Source organism: Canis aureus, chromosome 26, assembly GCF_053574225.1.
Source record: "Canis aureus isolate CA01 chromosome 26, VMU_Caureus_v.1.0, whole genome shotgun sequence".
NCBI classification, from domain to species: domain Eukaryota; kingdom Metazoa; phylum Chordata; class Mammalia; order Carnivora; family Canidae; genus Canis; species Canis aureus.
Window position 1 is genome coordinate 9192182 of NC_135636.1, and position 20133 is coordinate 9212314.

General features: G+C 47.5%; 1 protein-coding gene across 2 annotated transcripts in view; it reads right to left on the reverse strand.

The window, feature by feature from the left end:
• SLC24A3 (solute carrier family 24 member 3) overlaps nucleotides 1-20133 on the reverse strand; it is a 481089-nt gene that overhangs the window by 171815 nt on the left and 289141 nt on the right. For both annotated transcript variants that reach the window (XM_077872013.1, XM_077872012.1), the window contains exon 3: nucleotides 20039-20115. In XM_077872013.1, the coding sequence (XP_077728139.1) occupies nucleotides 20039-20115 (77 nt within the window). The remainder of the gene's footprint in view (nucleotides 1-20038; nucleotides 20116-20133) is intronic.

Here is a 20133-nt window from a genome sequence, read left to right on the forward strand (position 1 = left end):
TACTATTGGTGGTCACATGGCTTGCCCAAGGATAATCCAAGAGTCATTCCTCCAATCCAAGTGCAGCTTTTAGGGTGGATAAGGGCTCCTTTGAGTAATGGCCACCTGTGTAGTGTTTCCCTTAGGCAACAGGAAGTATCAGGGGAGGGCCAAGGTTGCAACCTGCTAGCTTAACTCTTTGCCCCATTTGGGGGTTCACTCTTGAGATCACCATGCCTCCAACATGATGAAGCAGCCCAGAGCCATGCACTGCTGAGGCTAGCACATGGTTAAGTCTCTTACTGACCAGCTTCTATCCTGGCCTGTGATGAAATAAAAATCTACCCATCAGCAACCAAATCACCATGATGCCAATAGAATTCTGACATTTCCACACACGCCAATAAATTCTAAGCAATGCGTCTAACAGCACATAGACAAAACAGAACCCCAAGCCCCAAATAACCCCCATCCCACCTATTGGGATCCCACCACCTCTTCTCCCTCCATCCCTCCTCAGAGTCATGTGGCCCAAGGCTAACTTCCCCCTTCCAAAGACCTTCCCAAAGCTCCTCCAGGCATGTTCTTCCTTGCTGCAGCACGCTGAAAAAAAAATCTAAGTTTGTACTCTGGCTGACTAAAAGGATATTTCTGGTCATCTCTCATCAGTGGGCTTCGATGCCTAAGAATACTATTTTATTAGGAGAGAGAAGTTTGGACTCCCATCTAGTGGGAGCATGGAGGAGTGGACTGCAGGGTCGTTTTAGTTGTGTAATCTTCATCAGCGGCCCTCCCCCTTGGCACCCCATGAACCCACGATATAGGTCCAAAACTCTTTTTCTTTGGAAGAAAGCTTCAACAATAACCCCGGTCCTGTACTCCCAAGCAAATCACCTCTCTAAGTACTCTTAGATGTTTAGAAGCTTCCATTTCTCATGTTCATTTCTCCCTGGCTTAGAATTCATGGGAGTTGACCTTGTGAATAGCTTTGAACAACAGAATGTGGCAGAGGTGACACTGTACCAGTGGTGAGTGTAGTGCAGCTTCTGATTGTTCTGCTGGAATCCTGTCCAGCTGCTATGTGAATAACCCCAGGCTAGCTTAATGGAGTTTAATATACCGTGTGGCCAAACTGCTTTCACTGCCCCAGCTGACAGCTGGTCAACTGCCTAAGGCCAAGATATCTGGCTGCTGAGAGCTGACTACAGCTGCATGAGGAAGGCCTGCCAGGAGCAAAAGAACCGTCCAGTTGAGCTCAGCGCAAACTGCTGACTAACAGAACCAGAGCTGAATAAATGGGCCTTGGTGTAAGCCACTAAAATGTAGAGTCATTTGTTACATGGTGAAAGCTAACTGATACAATACCATTCCTCTGAGAGCTGAGCCAAGATCAATTAATGAGTCCTGAGGATGGTTAGTCATTATTACTTAACGTAGGATGCTTTGCAAACACCTATAAAATACTCTGTGGAAAGGAGAATTCTGTGGTCAGTCTTGAAAGCCCTGCTCTTGTACTTCTGATATGGAGAGCTATGGCCCAAATCAGCACATTTAGAGTTTGTGGAAATCCTGCATTCAGAAATAAACACACAGTACCTTAGCCTTTCTTAAACACTGGATTAAATAATCATTATTTCCTCATAATACCCGTGGCGATCTTCCTTTAAATAGTGTCCGGAGACAACAGTGTGGGAGATGCTGCTCTGGGTCAGTTAATGAGCCTTGGTTTCCAATCTGTAGACCACAGGCCCACTGAGAAGCCTGACTTCCTGGAAATGTGGGTGGGCATCTGTGCATAGATAGTGGAGGAGTGGTCAACACCCTCCGTGGCCATCAAAAAGGAATCCCCACTCCAAAATAGATTGGGGATCACTGATTCCAGACTGCCTGGTTGCTTCATGGACTTGTGCTTGCTGACGCCACCAGACTGGCCACAGAGATGACGTGACGTGTCCCCTGGAAAGAGCTGAAATAAGACAAGTGCTAGCTCCAGAAGGTGGACGAGCTGTTTGGCAGTAATTGCCAAAATTCTATATTTACAGAAAACTGGCACTTCGTAAATACCAAGCTATGCTATTTATGTAGCTGTTTCTCATCAATATATGTGGGAATTCTGTAATTAACACGCATGCTATTCAAAGGCTTCCGGAATCTCAGACAAATGAGAGTAACAGATAGAGCCGGCTGAGCCCAGCAAACACCACCAGCCCCCAGCCCCCAGTTCTCTCACACAGCCCAGCTGCTCAGACAAAGCAAAGGGCCAGAGCAGGGCCCAGGCCCAAGTGGTGATCAGAGTCTGGCCTGGTGGCCCTTCTTCTTGGGGTGTAGATAAAGGAGTGCTGAGGACAGACCCTAGTCACTCAGGGGTCTAGATACGGAGGAATGCAAAGCCTATCCAAGAATCCCAGCCCACTTAGTACTGGACTTGAGGTTGCCTGACACTTCCCTGAGAGCATGGCTATAGGCCCCATGTCCATTCCCCAGGACACCCTGGCTTCTCTGGCAGCTTATAGGCATCAGGGGGTTGTATCTAAAGCCATATCTAGAATAAAGGCTGAAAACCGTGATCAGACATCATGTCCATCGATCAAGCTTGGAGTCCCTTCCAAACTTGCCATTCAATCACTGTCATGGGACAGGAGCTCTCCCCGCTGCCACCTCCACTCTGAAGCCTTCAGACCTGGGGTCAAACTCCAGCTTGGACTCCTAAGCTATGTGTCCTGCAAGTTACTTAATTTCTCTGTGCCTCAGTTTCCTCACCTGTGAAATGGAGGAAGATAATACCTACATCATATGGGGCAAGTCATTTTACATCTTGGAGCCTTACCCATCCATTGGCAAAATGGGAATGAGAACACCACATGGCAGGACAAACTAATGCACACATTGTTAGCCTTTCATTGCTGGGTAATGTTTCCCAGTTCATATCTTACAGGATGTCGAACTCTTGGAGGTGAAGACAATGCTTATCTATCCCACCCTGTGTTCATTCTTCACTGGTCATTTACAAAGCTCCCAGTAAGTATTTCTTCATTTGATTGAGCCCGAGGTATTATGCATGCATTGGTCTAAACGTGATGTAAGAAATTTGTTCCCACGGACAAATCCTCTGGGCCTTGGTTTACTCAATTATAAAATGGGGAGGGTGACAGACACCCAGGTGGGGGGAGGGGTCAGAGGAGAGGGTATGCAGAAGACCCCAGCATACTTCTCCCATCAGTGCCATTCCTCTCCTCTTTCTCTCCTTGGCCTGTGAGCAAAACAACTGGACAGCTGGATTTGTACATTATTTATTCACACCTGTCACGTTTCCTTCTCCCACCTTCCCCTGCAAGCCTCTTAGTAGGAGATAAGTTCCTAATGACTTGGTTGATTGCTTTTTTGAATTTCAGGGAAACTCTCATGCACCTGACTGCTGCTAGGCCCACCTACAGCTAAAAAATACAATGGGGCATCACTGGCCTGTAAACCTGGTGGCCCCCTTACAGCAGTAACCTGTCTACTCAGGTCCCAACCTAGGGCCTGTGGGCTGGCACAGAAGTGATGTGGATGCAGTGAGCCACTGGCAAACTGAGTCTGGCATCACCTGGCATCTTGCCTGTAGCCATTAATATTACTTTGGGGGGCACTGGCTCTTGTTTCTTTACAGGAGTCCTATTAGAGCCCTGTGGGCCTCTCTTCTGCCCATGCTGGTCATGTGACTTGATCTAATCCCAGAGCCATGGAGACATGCTCGTTCTCCCATGACAAGAAGGTACAGAGCCTTTGAGAATACCTGGTTATACCCCAGGGCTGAAGCTCCCAATGACTGCCTGTCTTGTATTAGCTGGGCAATATCAAGACTCTTGCGTGTTTCCAGGCTCCTCAGAAGGGGCTGTATCATGGGGAAGTCACTTGGGGGCTTTTACTGTACAAACTATGGTTCTCAGAGTCTTTTTGTGGGGGAAGGGTGGATTTGGGAATCAGACTGGACCTTGAGAATATTTTTCTCATTTAAAGTTGAAGAAGCAAAAAGTAAATAAATAAATAAAGTTGAAGAAGTCAAGATCCCAAAGGGCAAGTGACTTACTCAAATTCACAGAGCTGGTCACTGGTAGTTCTAGACAGAAGGCCCCCCACCACTGAACCATCATGGAACTCAACAATCTTAAGATACTGACATCCTCGCTCAGCCATACCCTCCCTCCTTTGGTGAATGGCTCCCCATGTCCCACTGTCAACACCCAATTATCCTAAAGACAGAGAGAACCCCTGGCATGCAACGGATTTGAAGACATCCAAAGGAGCATGGACTAACTTATTGACACCCAGTGAGGAGGATTTCTTTGCATCTTGTTATTAGAAATATCACAGTGGGGAAATACTGAAGTATTTCCATGCCTTACAGTGCAGGACACTCTCCTCCCTTCCCTTTCCATGCCGCTTTTCCATGCCAACCCCATCACTAAATCATGTTATATGAATACATTCACAGAAAAGCATTTCCCGTCCTTTCCAAGAGTTTTTTTTTTTTTTTTTTAAAAGAGGGCCAGCTAATTTGATAAGGAATGACATGGTAAATTATCTCTTCAGTCATGCTGAGCTCTTTCTAGTTTGAATAGATTTCTCTCTGAGATGACTTGTTTATTTATTATAAGAAGGGAGACAAGACAATTCCCTTTTTTTTTTTAAATTTTTTTTTTTTTGCCATTTTTGGTATAGAAAACTTTTGCCACCAGAGCAAAAAGTGTAGCAGAATGTTCAGGCAGCTGGTCATCAGTGAATATTCACAAGCGAGCCAGGATTGAGATGTGGGTGACTATCTGCATGAGACAGTAGCACAGAGGGTCCAAGTACAATCAGGGGGTTTGATGAACTTGAAACGTTTGAGGAATAGGAGGCAGATATGTGGGGTTGAAGTGTGCTTCGGGTACGGTGAAGATTTTGGAGAGGTCCGAAAGGCCAAAAAGTGCACTTCTGATCCCCATGTATGTTTTTAAAAGACACCAATGTGTACCTGAGGGGGAGATCCTGGCCCAGGTGAGAGATGATGGATGGTAGCCTGGATGACAGCCACTCCAGAGGAGGTGGAGAGAAGGGATGGGATGGAGATACAGGTTGAAGATGGAATGGCCAGGACTTGTTGATGGTGTGGGGGTAGGACAGGAATCAACACTGATTCTTGAGTCCAGCCTGAGCAACAGGGGGAGTGGATGGTGGTGACAACTGCTGAGGTGGCCAAACTAAGTGGTAAATCAGTTACAGGGGAGAGTGGAAAGCAGCTGTCTCTTAGAAATTCATAGCTCCAATTCAAACTATATTCTCACTTCATGTCAACCCATGATGAGTTGCCAAGGGAGATATTACAAGCACACACACACAACCTTCTTTTCTCCAGAATCCCACTTTAAGTATTTGTGCCTAATACGTTAAAAAATATTTCCAATTGTCTTTCTAAAAAGGGTAACAAAATTCATAGATATGTATCTGTGTGTTGAAAATGTCCATTTTGATGCCTAATAGCCTGGGGATAAATCACTCTCCAGGCCCTGCCCTCTACTGAGGAGAGTAATGGATCTTGCCTCAAGCCAACTCTGTAAAACCAAAAAAAGTGATGAAGTCAAATGAACTTGGGCCTGTGTCCAGGAGAGGATGAGAGGGCTCAGCAAATGCCAAAATTGCTGGTCACATCACAGCTTCAGATGCTGAAAAGTGTTACACTAACTGCCAAAAATACATGTCTGCCTTAATCCCTGCAGTCCCCAGCACAAAGGAAAAGACAGTTCTCATAACTTTAGGAAGGGAAAAAATAGATCCTTAGGCTTCTACCTTTGTGCATAAGACCAGAACCATCAGAGCACCAATGAAATAGCTGACAGGACAGATTCCATGAGTACATCTGGAATCTACTCACTGGCAAGGAGCTAAGGATACATCAGGAGAATCAATGAAAAGCATTCCAACCAAAGGCCCACGAATGAGGGCCACATTTGGACCTAATTTGCATGCTTGCTTTGAGATTTATAGGTGAAAAAGCATGTCCCTAAGAAATTTATTTTCAAACCGTTCCTAGAATTGATGGGAGAAATGTGAAGAGAACCTTAGGAAATAAAACCCTTGAAGAGAGTGCCGTAGGTTGTCAAGGACCCATACCTTTACGAGGGTGAAGAGTTGGGTAAATGGTGCCATGTTGGGCCTGGTTTACTGTGAGTGGGAGAATTGATGGTAGACAGTTTATTTCAAATGTCCTCTGAACCAGGGTAACTGGCTTCAAATTCCCCAGTGAAACAGCTAGTAAGCACAGGAAGGGCAAGTTATCTTTGGGGGTCCTCAAAGCATAAGAAAAGAGAGTACCAGCAGCAATGGGAACAGTTCCAGAAAATCTTCAGGAGCCTTTGAAGAGACCAAGAAGTTCCCTGGGATCTCAGGGAAAGGGAGAGTTCCCAGTGGAATCCTGGTGTCTGGGGCAAACAGGCCTTTCTCATCACTAGGTCCGCCAAGCTGAATGGGCTTAGGAAACCAAAGCCGCATTCCCAAAGCCCACCTCTGCTCATTCTTAACTGATAACATGTTTGAGTGCCTTTCACTTGTGGGCACTGCCTTTGGTTGCTGAAATAATGGCCAGTAGATCAAGGACAAATCTTGAGAGAAAGAATTTAGCTTAACAGAGTTAGAGAACATTGTGATTATCATTAACGATGATGTTTGTTTGGTTGCTATGTCTTTGTGCAAATATTCAGAAACGACTTTGACTCACTGTGAAATAGACACATCTCTGTGGGGGAAGGTCTCTGCTGTCACTGATCTTTGTAATGTGCAAGCTACCTGGGCAGCATGGACATCTGGAGAAAAAGGCATGCCACTGAAGTAGGAAGCCTCTCAGTTCTTGTCTTAACTTACTCATTCCTGCCTTGGATACTACCGTGTCCTGAGTGTTTAACTCAGTACACTTCTCTCAATGAAGATCTATCTTCAAAAGACCATCTAATTTAACCCAGGATTAATGAACCCCAGAGCCTTTGAAAGCATCATATTATTGCCATTACTTAACTCTTAACAGCGTAGTGAGCTAAGATACTAAGCCCATTCCACTCACTCATTCACTTACACACTCATTTACTTACACACTTTCAGTGAGCAACTCCTGCATGCAAGGCACCATGCTGGGTGCTATGGGAATGTAAAGATGAGTAGAGCATGGTCCCAGCTCGCTAACACTCATATGGGAAAAGCGGGAGAGGTAAGATGCACGTTACTAATAGAGGGCTGCCTAGGAGGCAGATCTGAGCCAATGTGAAGTCCCCATCTCCTTATGGGAAGTAGAGAAAGCTGCAAGGAGATGACATACAGCTGGAGCCCATAGGAGAATTACAAGGAGACTAAAAATGATGGGGAGCTGGCCAGGAACCAGGGGCATAAAGGCTCCTGGGATTACTTGGGCAGTGAAGAATCCACTCTTGCCAAGCTATAATATGCCAGTATACAGAAGAAAAAAGACTGAAAGTGGTTGACACAGGGATGGTGGGGAGACTCTGAAATAACAATAAGGACAATGACTAATAATTATGAGCACTTCCTAAGTGCCAGGTTGTGCTCTAAGCACTAAGATAGCATCTCAGAAGCTGGTAGTTATCCTTGTGCTATGGAAAACTAAGGCACAGAGAAGGAAGTTAACTTGCCCAAGGCTATTAATGTACCTAAAAAGAGCGGTGAGGCTGGCATCTGAACCCAGTTGGTCTGACTCTGACACTCAATCCCCTCCCTTCCAAGCCTGCTTAGCCCTTTGCTGGTGGGGGATTTGACCGGGGGAAGAGTTCTGAGCGTGACCAAGACATTGCACTCAAGACGGTGATCTGGTGTGCATAGTGTGCGTAGTGCTGAATTTTGATAGAAAGGAAATAGTCTGAAGCCAGGAAGATCATTCTGAGGGCCACCATCCAGACAAGAGGGGACCAAAGACTGATCCAAGGTAGAACAATGAAAGTAACGTGATAGCTATCGTTTTCTTGTTCCTATTACACCTGAGGCCCTGGACCAAGCATGTTACCTGCTTCCTCTTACCTTGCAGTAGGACTTCTAAGCTGTTAGATTCATTTGCATATACAAATAAGGAAACTGAGGCTCTCTGAGTCATAACAGCCATGCAGGTAGTCTGTGGCAGAGTCAGGGCTTGCCCTCTTAACCATCGCACGAATTTTCAGAAATGGCAGAACTAACAGAATTTGGTCAAGTTCAAAGTCAAGTTTAAGTTCAAGTTAACTCCACAGTGCTGGAGGGAATGCGTGGAAAGGACTAAATGCTCTAGGACAAGACAGGAGCCATGTGGGGGAAGGGAGAATGACATTGCCCACCTGAGGAGAGTGCGGCCAGGTCTTGCTGTGGAGACACCAGAACACTCCACACAGTTCACTCAGTGAGAGCAACAACAGCTTGCTCGGCTCCCTATCAACCCAAGTGGGTTTGCATAGCCCATGGAGAGCTCCAGGACAGTCTGCCAAACAACTGGCCTCAGGAGTTCCCGCCCAGGTGAACTCATGCAGAGGACGCCTGCTGGCATCTGACTCTGAAGGTGTTGCTGGGGAGACAAAGCAGGGAAGGCTGCTGGCTGGGATCTGCAGGATTAGGTCAGGATGTGGGCACAGGTGCAAGTCCGCTCCTACTTGGGGCAGCCTGGCTGGTTTGTGTCACGGCAGACACTGTTGGTGCCTGCCCTGGTCCTTGGCACTCGTGGTTCTGGCACACCAACCATACAGCTGCCATCTACTGATCAGGGCTTTGGAGCAGCTCAGCTCCCATGGAAGTGCAGGGTCCCCACAAGATCCCCACACCTCAGTTAGAGTAATCGGAGGGGCAGGTTCACCAGGCTCCGCCAGCCCCCCGGGGTTATCCTCCAGGCACCGTGACCATGTTGTATAATTGGCCTCACCTCTCTCCCCCACCTCCTCTACACGATGCTTCCCAGCATCATCCCTCAAAGGAAGCACCTGTCCTGGACTCCTTCTCTCAGGGTCAACTTTTTGGGGGGATCCCTGCCTGAGACTCACGTCTTGGCCACAGGAGCTCCTCTGGTATAGATCTGGGTTGGAAACTGGCTCCTCAGACTGTGGAACAGGCTTCAGAAGCTTCTAGGCTCTAGGGTCAGGTTTTCTGGTTAAACTTGGAACTCCCATCTGGAGTCTCTACATCATACCGGAGGCAGGGTCAGGGTGGGAGGAATGATAGATGGAGGAAATAAAAAACAAAGTTCCCTCCAGAGAGCACTTATTCTGTTGGCTCAAAGCATGATAAACAGTGGATCTTATACTGAAGTTCTCCAGAGAACAGACTTATCAGGAAACTACTGACAAAGATCCACACCACTGGGCATCAGCACTGAAGATACACAGAGTATTTTCTGATAAATTAGAGCCCTTAATTGACCATTTGTATCCAGAATGACTTGTTGAATATTTGTTAAATGCTAGTTCTCCAAACCAGGACACAAGATACAACCAAATTGCAGTACCTCGTTGTTTACTTTGCTCTGCTATTTACACTTTTCAAAGGAAAAACTACTACAAAATTTCAAATAGTCAACACGTAGCCACTGTGTACAACTTGTGACGGCTGGCAAAATCATCTAAGAGGAACACATAAATAAAATTTACTTGCCACGTAACAAAATCAATGATAAAAATAGAGACAGTGGGAATGAGTGAAGCAAATAATAGATAAATAAGAGGAAGAGGAGCATACAGCAGGCTGTAGGTGTCCAGCCTCCATGGGTAAACATTAGGTGTTTAAGTCGTGTGCAAGCTCACTGCCTGGGGCTCTTCATCGGGGCCAAGTTCATATTGCCTGCTCCAAAGCTCATTCCCCAGCTCTTTCTATATGACATGAACCACAGGGATAGGAGATGAAGTCATGTCACCCCTTGGTCTGTGGGTGGCTCAAAGGGACCAGAGTCTCTGAGTTCTGCAATTCCAATTGTAGAGAGGGACCTCATTTCCTGAACAGGAAGGGTAGACTGTATCCATTCCACCAGTGCCCCAGAAGCAGAACTGGATCCCAGGATCCCAGTGCAAGTTTCATCTGGAAGCGGCGGTTCCCAGAAGGCAGCAGCAGACAAGCAGGAAAAGGAGCTGGGGAACACTGGGCAGCTAATCCAGGTGTCATTCAGCATGGCACTGCTGGCCACCTAGAGCTTCTTCCTGCTCCAGCAATTCTGGTAGACCACGCAGGACACGGGTTTCACTTAGCCCCAGTGAGGCATGAGGGAATGTAGAGCTTCACCCACCAAGCCCACTCCATCTGAGGGCTACCTCTGGGCTGTCCTGCATTCTGGTAGAAGGGGCTCTGGGGTCCAGAAAAAGCCCGGGGCTTGGAAGTTGGGAGGTGGCTGGGCACATGCAAGTTGCGAGGACTAACGGGCCAGAAGTGGGGTAGGATCTACACAGTGCCAGACACTCTGTGGGAGCTTGGCATCCTGCCTTCCTGTATTCCTTGGAGCAACTTGATGAGGTGGGTGCTGTATTCACCTCCAGGGAGAGATGAGGGAAACTGAGGCTTGGCAAGGCACAGCAGCTTGCCCATGGCTATGAGCTAATAAATGAAGAACCAGGACTGGAATGCGGATAGAATTCATTCCAAGAGCGTGCTCTAACCCATCTTTGTGCTTTGTATCCAGCCCAGGGGTCCTGAGGAAGTCCATCTCCCAGGGAGCCCAAGGGATCTCATGGTTCAACCTGGGCCTTCTGAAGTGCATCCCAGGAGTGAGGACGGGAGGGGATAACTGATGATCTATTGAGACATAATAATTTACTCTTTGTGCTAATAATCCTCTCTGGATGCCAGTTTTAGCTTTGTGTTGACATTGACAAATTAAGGACATGCTCAGCACTTTTCTAAGAGTAAACAGCAAATTCCACAAGCTCTTCTAATAATTTCTTTCTTCCAGGGTGAAATCCTTTAACTAAACATGTCTGCCCAGTGAGTGAACTGCAGCTGGGACCTTGCTGACCAGATCATATAGGTTCCTTTAAATTTCAAAACCCCCACAGCAGCCTCTCTCCCAGATATCAGGGCCTGGCCAAACATCAGCTGCAGAGAAGCCTCCCTGACACCGCCCGTCTGGCTGCTCACAAGGACAGGGCTGTCTCCCAATGGGTCTGGCTCTGGTCTCATGACAGTTGTTTATAACAGGTTAATCACAGGTGAACTGCCCTTAGAGGGGTGTGGGATGGGGAGAAGGTGAAGATGAAAACCCTACCATTTACTGAGCACCAACTATGCACTTCCACTCTACAGATGTGGAAAGTGAGGTTGGAAGTTCTATGACTTGCTCCAAAGTGCTGAGCTTGTGGGTGATACACGAATGTCCTCATTCCTAATCTGGGTGTCCTTCCTCCTCATCAAACATCCCGCTGGACCCTGGCAATGCCTTCTCTGCATCCCGTTTTTTTGAACTCCTAAACTCAGGCTAGCTCTTAAGAGGATGGAGTGAGAGAAAATGAGTGAAAATATCAGTGAGGGAGACAGAACATGAGAGACTCCTAACTCTGGGAAACGAACAAAGGGTGGTGGAAAGGGAAGTGGGGGGGGGGGTTGGGGTGACTGGGTGACGGGCACTGAGGGAGGCACTTGATGGGATGAGCACTGGGTGTTATGCTATATGTTGGCAAATTGAACTCCAATAAAAAGAAATTAAAAAAATATATATATACCAAAAAAAAAAAAAGAAAGAAAGAAAGAAAGGATCACTACAAAAAGAAAAAAAAAAAGAGGATGGAGTGAGGGAGCAGCACCTCTTTCTTACTGTCTCTGCTTCTTGATTTCAAGCTGACAACATAAAAAGAAAGGAAAAAGATATTTGCAAATGACGTATCAGATAAAGGGCTAGTTTCCAAGATCTATAAAGAACTTATTAAACTCAACAGCAAAGAAACAACAATCCAATCATGAAATGGGCAAAAGACATGAACAGAAATCTCACAGAGGAAGACCTAGACATGGCCAACACGCACATGAGAAAATGCTCCGCATCATTTGCCATCAGGGAAATACAAATCAAAACCACAATGAGATCCCACCTCACACCAGTGAGAATGGGGAAAATTAACAAGGCAGGAAACCACAAATGTTGGAGAGGATGTGGAGAAAGGGGAACCCTCCTGCACTGTTGGTGGGAATGTGAACTGGTGCAGCCACTCTGGAAAACTGTGTGGAGGTTCCTCAAAGAGTTAAAAATAGACCTGCCCTACGACCCAGCAATTGCATTGTTGGGGATTTACCCCAAAGATACAGATGCAATGAAATGCCGGGACACCTGCACCCCGATGTTTCTAGCAGCAATGTCCACAATAGCCAAACTGAGGAAGGATCCTCGGTGTCCATCGAAAGATGAATGGATAAAGAAGATGTGGTTTATGTATACAATGGAATATTCCTCAGCCATTAGAAACGACAAATACCCACCATTTGCTTCAAGGTGGATGGAACTGGTGGGTATTATGCTGAGTGAAGTAAGTCAACCGGAGAAGGACAAACTGTATGTTCTCATTCATTTGGGGAATATAAATAATAGTGAAAGGGAATATAAGGGAAGGGAGAAGAAATGAGTGGGAAATATCAGAAAGGGAGACAGAACATAAAGACTCCTAACTCTGGGAAACGAACTAGGGGTGGTGGAAGGGGAGGAGGGCAGGGTGTGGGGTTGAATGGGTGATGGGCACTGAGGGGGGCACTTGACAGGTTGAGCACTGGGTGTTATTCTGTATGTTGGCAAATTGAACACCAATAAAAAATAAATTTATTATAAAAAATAAATAAATAAAAAGAAAGGAAGAGAAAGGTGCTAAATCAGACGCTATCTAAAGGCCTTCTAGGGCAGCTCCCTGCCACAAGTGGCTATTTAAATTTATGTTAATTAACATGAAATGAAAATAAAGAATCTGCTCCTAAATCTCACTGACTGCACTTTGAGTGCTCAGCAGCCCCACACAGGCCAGCAGCTGCCCTCCTGGACCATGCAGGCAGAAAGCATTTCCACCAGCACGGAAAGTTCTATTAGACAGGGCTAGTGGACAAAAGTTGAGTTGTTTCAGAGCCTAAAATGCAAAGGAACAGACTTGGAGAGACAAAGATCACCCTGGGGTGGAGGTGGACTGTGAGCTTTGACATGCAAAGCTGCCTCTTCCCAAGGCTGGTGTGAGGGGAGGGCAGAGGTAGGAGCCCCCCTCCACCTCCTGCTGGTAGCCTGGCCTTTCTGCCCCCTAATAACTGGCTGTTGCAGCAAAGAGTTTATTCCTTGGCTCTTAACAAAAGCAATCTGGGCCCCAGGGAGAGGAGCACATCCAGATAAACTACTCCAGATATTAAAATTAAATAGCATAGAGAACTGGAAGCAGCTCAGGCCACAAGGAAATGACATCCTTGGGTGAGACCCCTTCCAGGCAGCTTTCTCCTCCAGGACTGAAAGGGGAACAGAATGCTCAGAGGCATAAGGGAGCCCTTCCCACCTGGAATGTGGGTTCCCCCCCACCCAGACACTCTAAGAACACATCCAAATAAGTCCGCATTCACTTTTCGTTCTGGGTGGAGGGGGTTGGTTTGGGGTTGGGATCCCAGAGCCCAGACTCCTCCTGAAGGAGCTGCCTCTCCCTCTGCACCTGCTAAGGGAGGCCTGTGCTTCAATCAGGCTGACTTGGTTAAGACCTGACCCAGGGGAGGGCAACCCATTGGCTGGCTGGTGATCCATGGTCAGAGGAAGAAATGAGCCAACTCCGGGGCTGGGAATTAAGAAAGAGTGAACAGTACAGGCAAGGAGCAAGCAGAGTAGAGGTGCCAGCATGGAACAGAGATGAGGTGGAAAGGGGGAATGGGATGGACACATCCAGGTCACTTAGGTGCTCTGCCTGCTGGGAGCCCTGGGAACACAGCAACATTGAGGCAATAGGGAACCACCTAGAAAGAACACAATTCCAGAAGGAGCCTCGTATTTGATTAGCTCCCTTTCCTCACATCTCCCTCACTTTGCAGCACCTGTATTCCAAGGGCCTTCCTCTGATGCCAACTGGTTTGCTTTGCAGCTTTGGAGAACAAGCAGGTCTCAATGGAACCATAAGACAGAAATTAGCAAATTCTTTGAGTTTAAAAAGCAGGCGGATCTGGGAGTAAGATGGAATCTGGATTCCGGCTCACAGAGCCAGGTTCCCTAAATTCCTAGACCAGATTAAAAAGTCCATTGGCTAGAAGAGGAGGAAAGAAATATGGACAGGAGCTGGGGGTTTGGGAAGATCCCCACACTTGGGATCCAGCCCCAGATACCATCCTACAGAGACGCCACAGGGATGGCCCTTGCTGCCATTCCTGGAGAACCTCCACATGTGGGGGAGCCCTGGCTTGATCAACGAGCACAAAAATCCTGCCTGTGTGGGAAATATCAGAAAGGGAGACAGAACATAAAGACTCCTAACTCTGGGAAATGAACTAGGGGTGGTGGAAGGGGAGGAGAGCGGGGGGTGGGGGTGAATGGGTGACGGGCACTGAGGGGGGCACTTGATGGGATGAGCACTGGGTGTTATTCTGTATGTTGGCAAATTGAACACTGATAAAAAATAAATTTATTATTTAAAAAAAAAAGAAAAAAAATCCTGCCTGTAATTCTGAAGTGCCCCACCTCATATAGAGCCCACCTCCTGTGAATACACCTAAGCCCCTAAAATGGCACTGGATATTAGCATGTAGTGAAGATGGCTATGTGGAAAAGGGAGTCTCCACCACTGGACAGAGTGGGCCTAAGGTAGAATGCCAGGGACCTGCCCCCAGTGGCCCGTGCATTCTTTTCGCTGCCTTGGGAAGCCTGGTGTGGCTTCCATGGTGCTGCCCTAATGCTCGCGATGGAGAAGTCCCTTCTGCATGCACAGTTGACGCCCAAGTTTCCCGAGGGTCTTCTCCAAACACAAAATAAAAAACACTCCAGGTTTTATTTTTAATTTTTAAAAAGATTTTACTTATTTATTCATGAGAGACACACACAGAGAGAGGCAGAGACATGGGCAGAGGGATAAGTAGGCTCCCGGGACTCTAGGATAATACCCTGAGCTGAAGGCAGACACTTAACCGCTGAGCCACCCAGGCATCCCATACCCAGGTTTTAGAATACAAAGATGGACATGAGAATCATTCTCATTGCTATTTATTTCCTGGCTGGTCCATGGATGGGTCTAAGCTGCTGGACCAGTTAAGGAGCCCCTCTTCCAGCCAGACTCACTTAGCAGGAATTTGTCTTCGAAAGGGCTATCGCTTCATTTTCAGGAGTGTGATCCTTTATACCACCTCCATGCACACACATGTAGAAATATCTGTCTGCTGGAAGAGGGGAACTACATTAAAAATAGGAAAAGAAGGCTTGAAGCTTAGAAAGAATATTTTTGAAAGCTGACAAGGTACACAGACAGTATTTATTTCTGCAATGGAAGTGGACTTCTGAAGGACAGACCCATATTGAGAATGAATTTCAAATATTGATTATTTAAAGTTTCTTTTACTAGATGAGAAAATGTGTAGCTTGGTTTATAATCTCAAAGATTCAACTATCTCCCAGTGGGATAATTAGCAAATTTCACAAGATATTCCTAAATCCACAATTATTCACAGGCTTCTCTCTCTATTTAGGGCAGCCTCCATGAGTTTATAGGTTGTAAATCTCCTCACAGACAGAGGATACTGCTTTTAGGGTCTAAGCATTATAATAATTTGGCTACAAAGCAGGTTCTAAGACAAGTGTATTTTCTTGGTGATATTTACTGTTGATGAAGTTATACCAATGATGGATTTCCACACTAGTAAGGAACCCAACATGAAGAATAGTCAGAAGGAATAGAAATATTTTTTAGGGCAATCACAGAATTTAGGGTTTCTGAAATTTACAAAACCAGAAAGATCCAAGGGAAAATTCAAGCTACAGCATTTGGAAAGTTTAGCCAGAAATGGCTATTTGATTTTCACGAAGCTCACACACAAGAGGAAAGTATTTGACTGAAAGTAAAGGAGAAAGAGAAACAAGTTGTGATGGCTAAGACTTAAAAGACAGTTTTGTGGCATCCCTCAGAACCATCCGTGTCCACAGAACAAGGGCCAACCAGGGCTGAAGGCCATGAGCTTTACGGAGCCCCACAGGAAAAGAAAACCCTTGGGGCCAGTCTGGAATGGAGAAGTTGGAGTTTGAGGGCAAATGTGATGTTAATCAGGTTTCAGAGTGAGATGTGAAAGGACGGGGTTTCCCAGCGTAGATCTGAAATGGCTGTCAGTGAGTCCCAGTGAAAGGACAGCCCCATGGTCCTCTTCCTGGGACACACTGGGGTGATAGGACACACCTCTGAAGTCTTCACCTCCATGGATGGGCAGACCCTGCTCTTCAGGGGCCCAGAGGCAGCTAGATGTCATTCAGTACCCTCTACCTGCTTCTCGATCCCTTTTCCCAGGCCTGGGGTGTTCTTGGGGTACTGGGACTCTGAGACTTCTGCCCAATGACCCTGAGCCTTTTTCTGTGGCCTGCCTGGCTCTTCATCACCTGACTAGAGCATAGACCATGCTGGGTTCTCTCTGGCCATGCCCGTCCCTACTCTGTAGGCAAGGAGGGATGGCGAGATCAGGAATCTGTTTACCCCCACTTCCAACTCAGCAGCTGAGTCACCTCATGGTGCTTCCCAGGTAAGGCCTGCCTCCCACCTTCCCAGATGTCCTGCACTCTTGAGTCTATGGATCTTTGATCATGGGTTTCCCTTTCCTGCCTAGAGTTCTTTCTCTCCCATCTTTGGAGAAGATCCAACCAACTGCACCTCCCAATGCTGGAAGTGGCCTTTGCTCTCCCGCAGCATGGCACAGATCATGGCCAGCACTTAGCATGTGGCAGGAGCTGTCCATAAGTGGGTTTCCCCATAAGGCTGTGGGCCGGTGCAGGGTGAGGCTCTATCTTGGGCTTCTGGAGGGGTCCATCCCAGCACAGCTGTATGCAGGAGCTCAGAAATGCTTTCCAGATGGCTAAGAGTGGGGCATCTACACTAAGCTCCCTGCAGCTTTGACTCATGCATTCATCTGGCCCCCAAAACGCCACAGGTTGGCCCTAGCAGTGCTTCTTCCGACATCCAGGGATGTTCATCTAACAGTTCCTGAACTTCCTAAGAGCTTCATGTTACATGAAGGGGATAAAAAGAGCCTCTCATTCTTGCACTAAACTGTGCAAACTTTGTTGTTCAACATGCCAGACACTGTACAAAAAGGCTTCCTCATGAGGTTTCTGTCCTTATATCCCTGTGGGCAGGATAACACAAGATTTGGCCCTTGACCTTGGGGAGGGCACCAGCAGGCCCATCCTGCCCTATGCCTCTGCCACATAAGAGGTGCCCCCTCCCCATCTCAGGTCGGCTCCACCCCGCACCACATGTGTGTATGTATATGCCCCAGGCAGCCAGTTCAAGCTCCTCCCTCCAAGAGGCAGATCTAAGGAGGAGGCCCATACAGGCATAGGCCATTTGAACAGAGAATTGCAAACGTCCATGTGCCAAGAGCGTGGTCTTAAAGGGGCAGATGCTGACGTTGGTCCCTGGACTCCTTGTGTCTGTGATTTTTACAATGCAGGGCCCAGGGCTGGAGCTCCCTGTGGTATTAGATACTAGTGATGACAAAGTGCTAACCTGCTGGCTCGTGTGCACTCTCACAAGGGAGCATCTAAGGGGGATTTACCTGTCTCTGTCTGCTTTGCCTTCATGTCCCTCCCCTGAGAACTGTATTATCATGGAGACCGGAGTCCTTATGGACACTCTTGGCTCACGAGGTGCCAAAGCAAATGCACTGTGCTCTGCCTTCTGTTGGATTTGGAGGATGCACCAGGGGAAGTGGGAATAGGGGCCTTACCTGCTGCAGGTGACAACTCCACCTTGGAAGGATGGAAGCTCAGGCTGTTTGTGTCGGGAGTAGAAATCTCCTGTCTCAGCTGACAAAGGCCTCCGGGTGCTAATGGCTACAGGGAACTTCTGGGTCCAGCTCAATGACTGGGTCTCCTCAGCCCGGAGACAGGGGAGCCTCCTTAGTGCCAGCAGCAGTAGCTGGCATCTACATTAACTGTTCTGCATGTGGGGCACCTGGGTGGCTCAGTGGTTGAGTATCTGCCTTTGGCTCAGGGTGTGATCCTGGGGTCTCGGGATCGAGGCCCACATCAGGCTCTCTGCAGGGACCCTGCTTCTCCCTCTGCCTTTGTCTCTGCCTCTCTCTCTGTCTCTCTGTGTCTCTCATGAATAAATAAATAAAATCTTTAAAAAAATTGTGTGACTCTCCTTAAGGGCAGGGAGGATAGCAGAGTCCATTTTATGTGAGGTTTTCAGAGAATGTCTTTGCTAAAAAAGAAAGATTTCTCATGCCTTCTCTTCAAGGGCAGGGTTCTGAGGGGTTGGGACAAGCAGAGAAAGAGCTGAAGAGCTGACTGCTTCTACTGTAAAGGAAGTCAGGCTTAGGGCAGCTACTCTGTCCAGGGAGGCTAAACATCTTGTCAGAAGCCACAGACAGAACAAGTAGAGTGGAACCGGGCTCAAACCCATTAGGTCTGCCTCCAGAGACCAGGGTGTGCCCATCAGCCCTCTCTGGGTATGGACTGAAAAGTAAGGTCTTTGTCCCTTGTCTGAGTCAGGGTGGGTTTGTGACTATAATGCAATCTGGTGGTAATGACGTGTGTGACTTCCGAGGCCAAGGCACTACAGGCCACAGTGCTTTCTCCTTGTTCACCTAGTATCCTTCTCCAAGCCCTAGGCTGCCACACAGAACCATGACAGAGAGGCCACACAGAGGTTCTCCGGCCAACAGTCCTCGTTGAGCTGGTTCTTTGTTCACACTCGCCCAGACAGCAGACGTGAGAATGGAGAATCTCTGGCCCCAGGGGCTGGTGTCACTGCCTGCTGTCTGAATCACTCCCTCCTACGTCCAGGTCCTATGGCATGGCATTCCCTCCGTGACCTTTCTGAACTCCTGACTCATGGAACCCATGAGCAACATGGAGTGGTTATTGATTATATCACTAAATTTGGAGAATTTGTCTCACAGCAATAAATAACCAAAATGGAATTAAGAGCATTCTGGGGGAGGGTGAATACCATAGAGACAGGAAAGCATAGTGATGTACCTAGTCCAGAATTTGGCCTGGGTCTCTCTGATCCTGTGGCCACTCCTTAGATAGATTTTCATACATGCACCCTCCACAAACTCTCTGAACAGGGACAAGGAAAACTGAAGTTCTTCCATCCACTGGGTCTGCTGAGGAAGCACTAGGGCAGTGGTGGACATTAAGAACCAGAGCAGCTACACCTAGGTGGCTCAGTGGTTGAGCATCTGCCCTCAGCTCAGGGCGTGATCCCAGGATCCTGGGATCGAGTCCTGTATTGGGCTCCCCGTGGGGACACTGTTTCTCCATCTGCCTGTGAATCTGCCTCTCTCTCTGTGTTTCTCTCATGAATAAATAAATAAAATCTTAAAAAAAAAAAAAAACCAGAACAAACTTCTGTTGGTTGCATCTATAGGTCAGACACTGCATCATTTCATGCCACAACATGAAATCCATTCATTTAACAAATACTTTGTCTCTACCCCATGCCACAGACAGGTCTGGGAAAGAAGCCATATGCAAAACAAAGTCCCAGTTCTCCTGAGGCTTCTGTGTGAGTGAGGTTGATGGACAATAAACAAACAATGAGAGCATATTATGTCAGATAGCGATCAATGGCATGGAGAAAAACAAAGCCCAGTAAGGGGAAAGGTGATGACATTTTAGAGAGGCTGGTTAGGAAAGGATTCCCCAAGAGAGTGGCACTGGAGAAGAGAGCAAGTCTGACCGTGGAGCCCAGGGTTTGGGCTCTGAAATGAAGGGAAGAATACGTACAGGTGTACAGGTCTTCCAGCTCAGGAACCTGCGGCCTTCTCCAGAGGGCACATCTGGAGACTGTCCTTCACAGGGCTCAGGGCACCCATGCCCGGTGTGCACCTCACTGATCACCCACCACTGGCCAGGCCTCCCTCTGGACCCTTCAGGCAGAGCCCCGAGAGGGGTACTTACGCAGAGCACGTGGAGAACCACCGCCCCCTGTCTTCGATCTTCATTGGTGAAGATGTCATTGGGGAATTCATGCAGGGCTGAAGAATGGAGAGAGA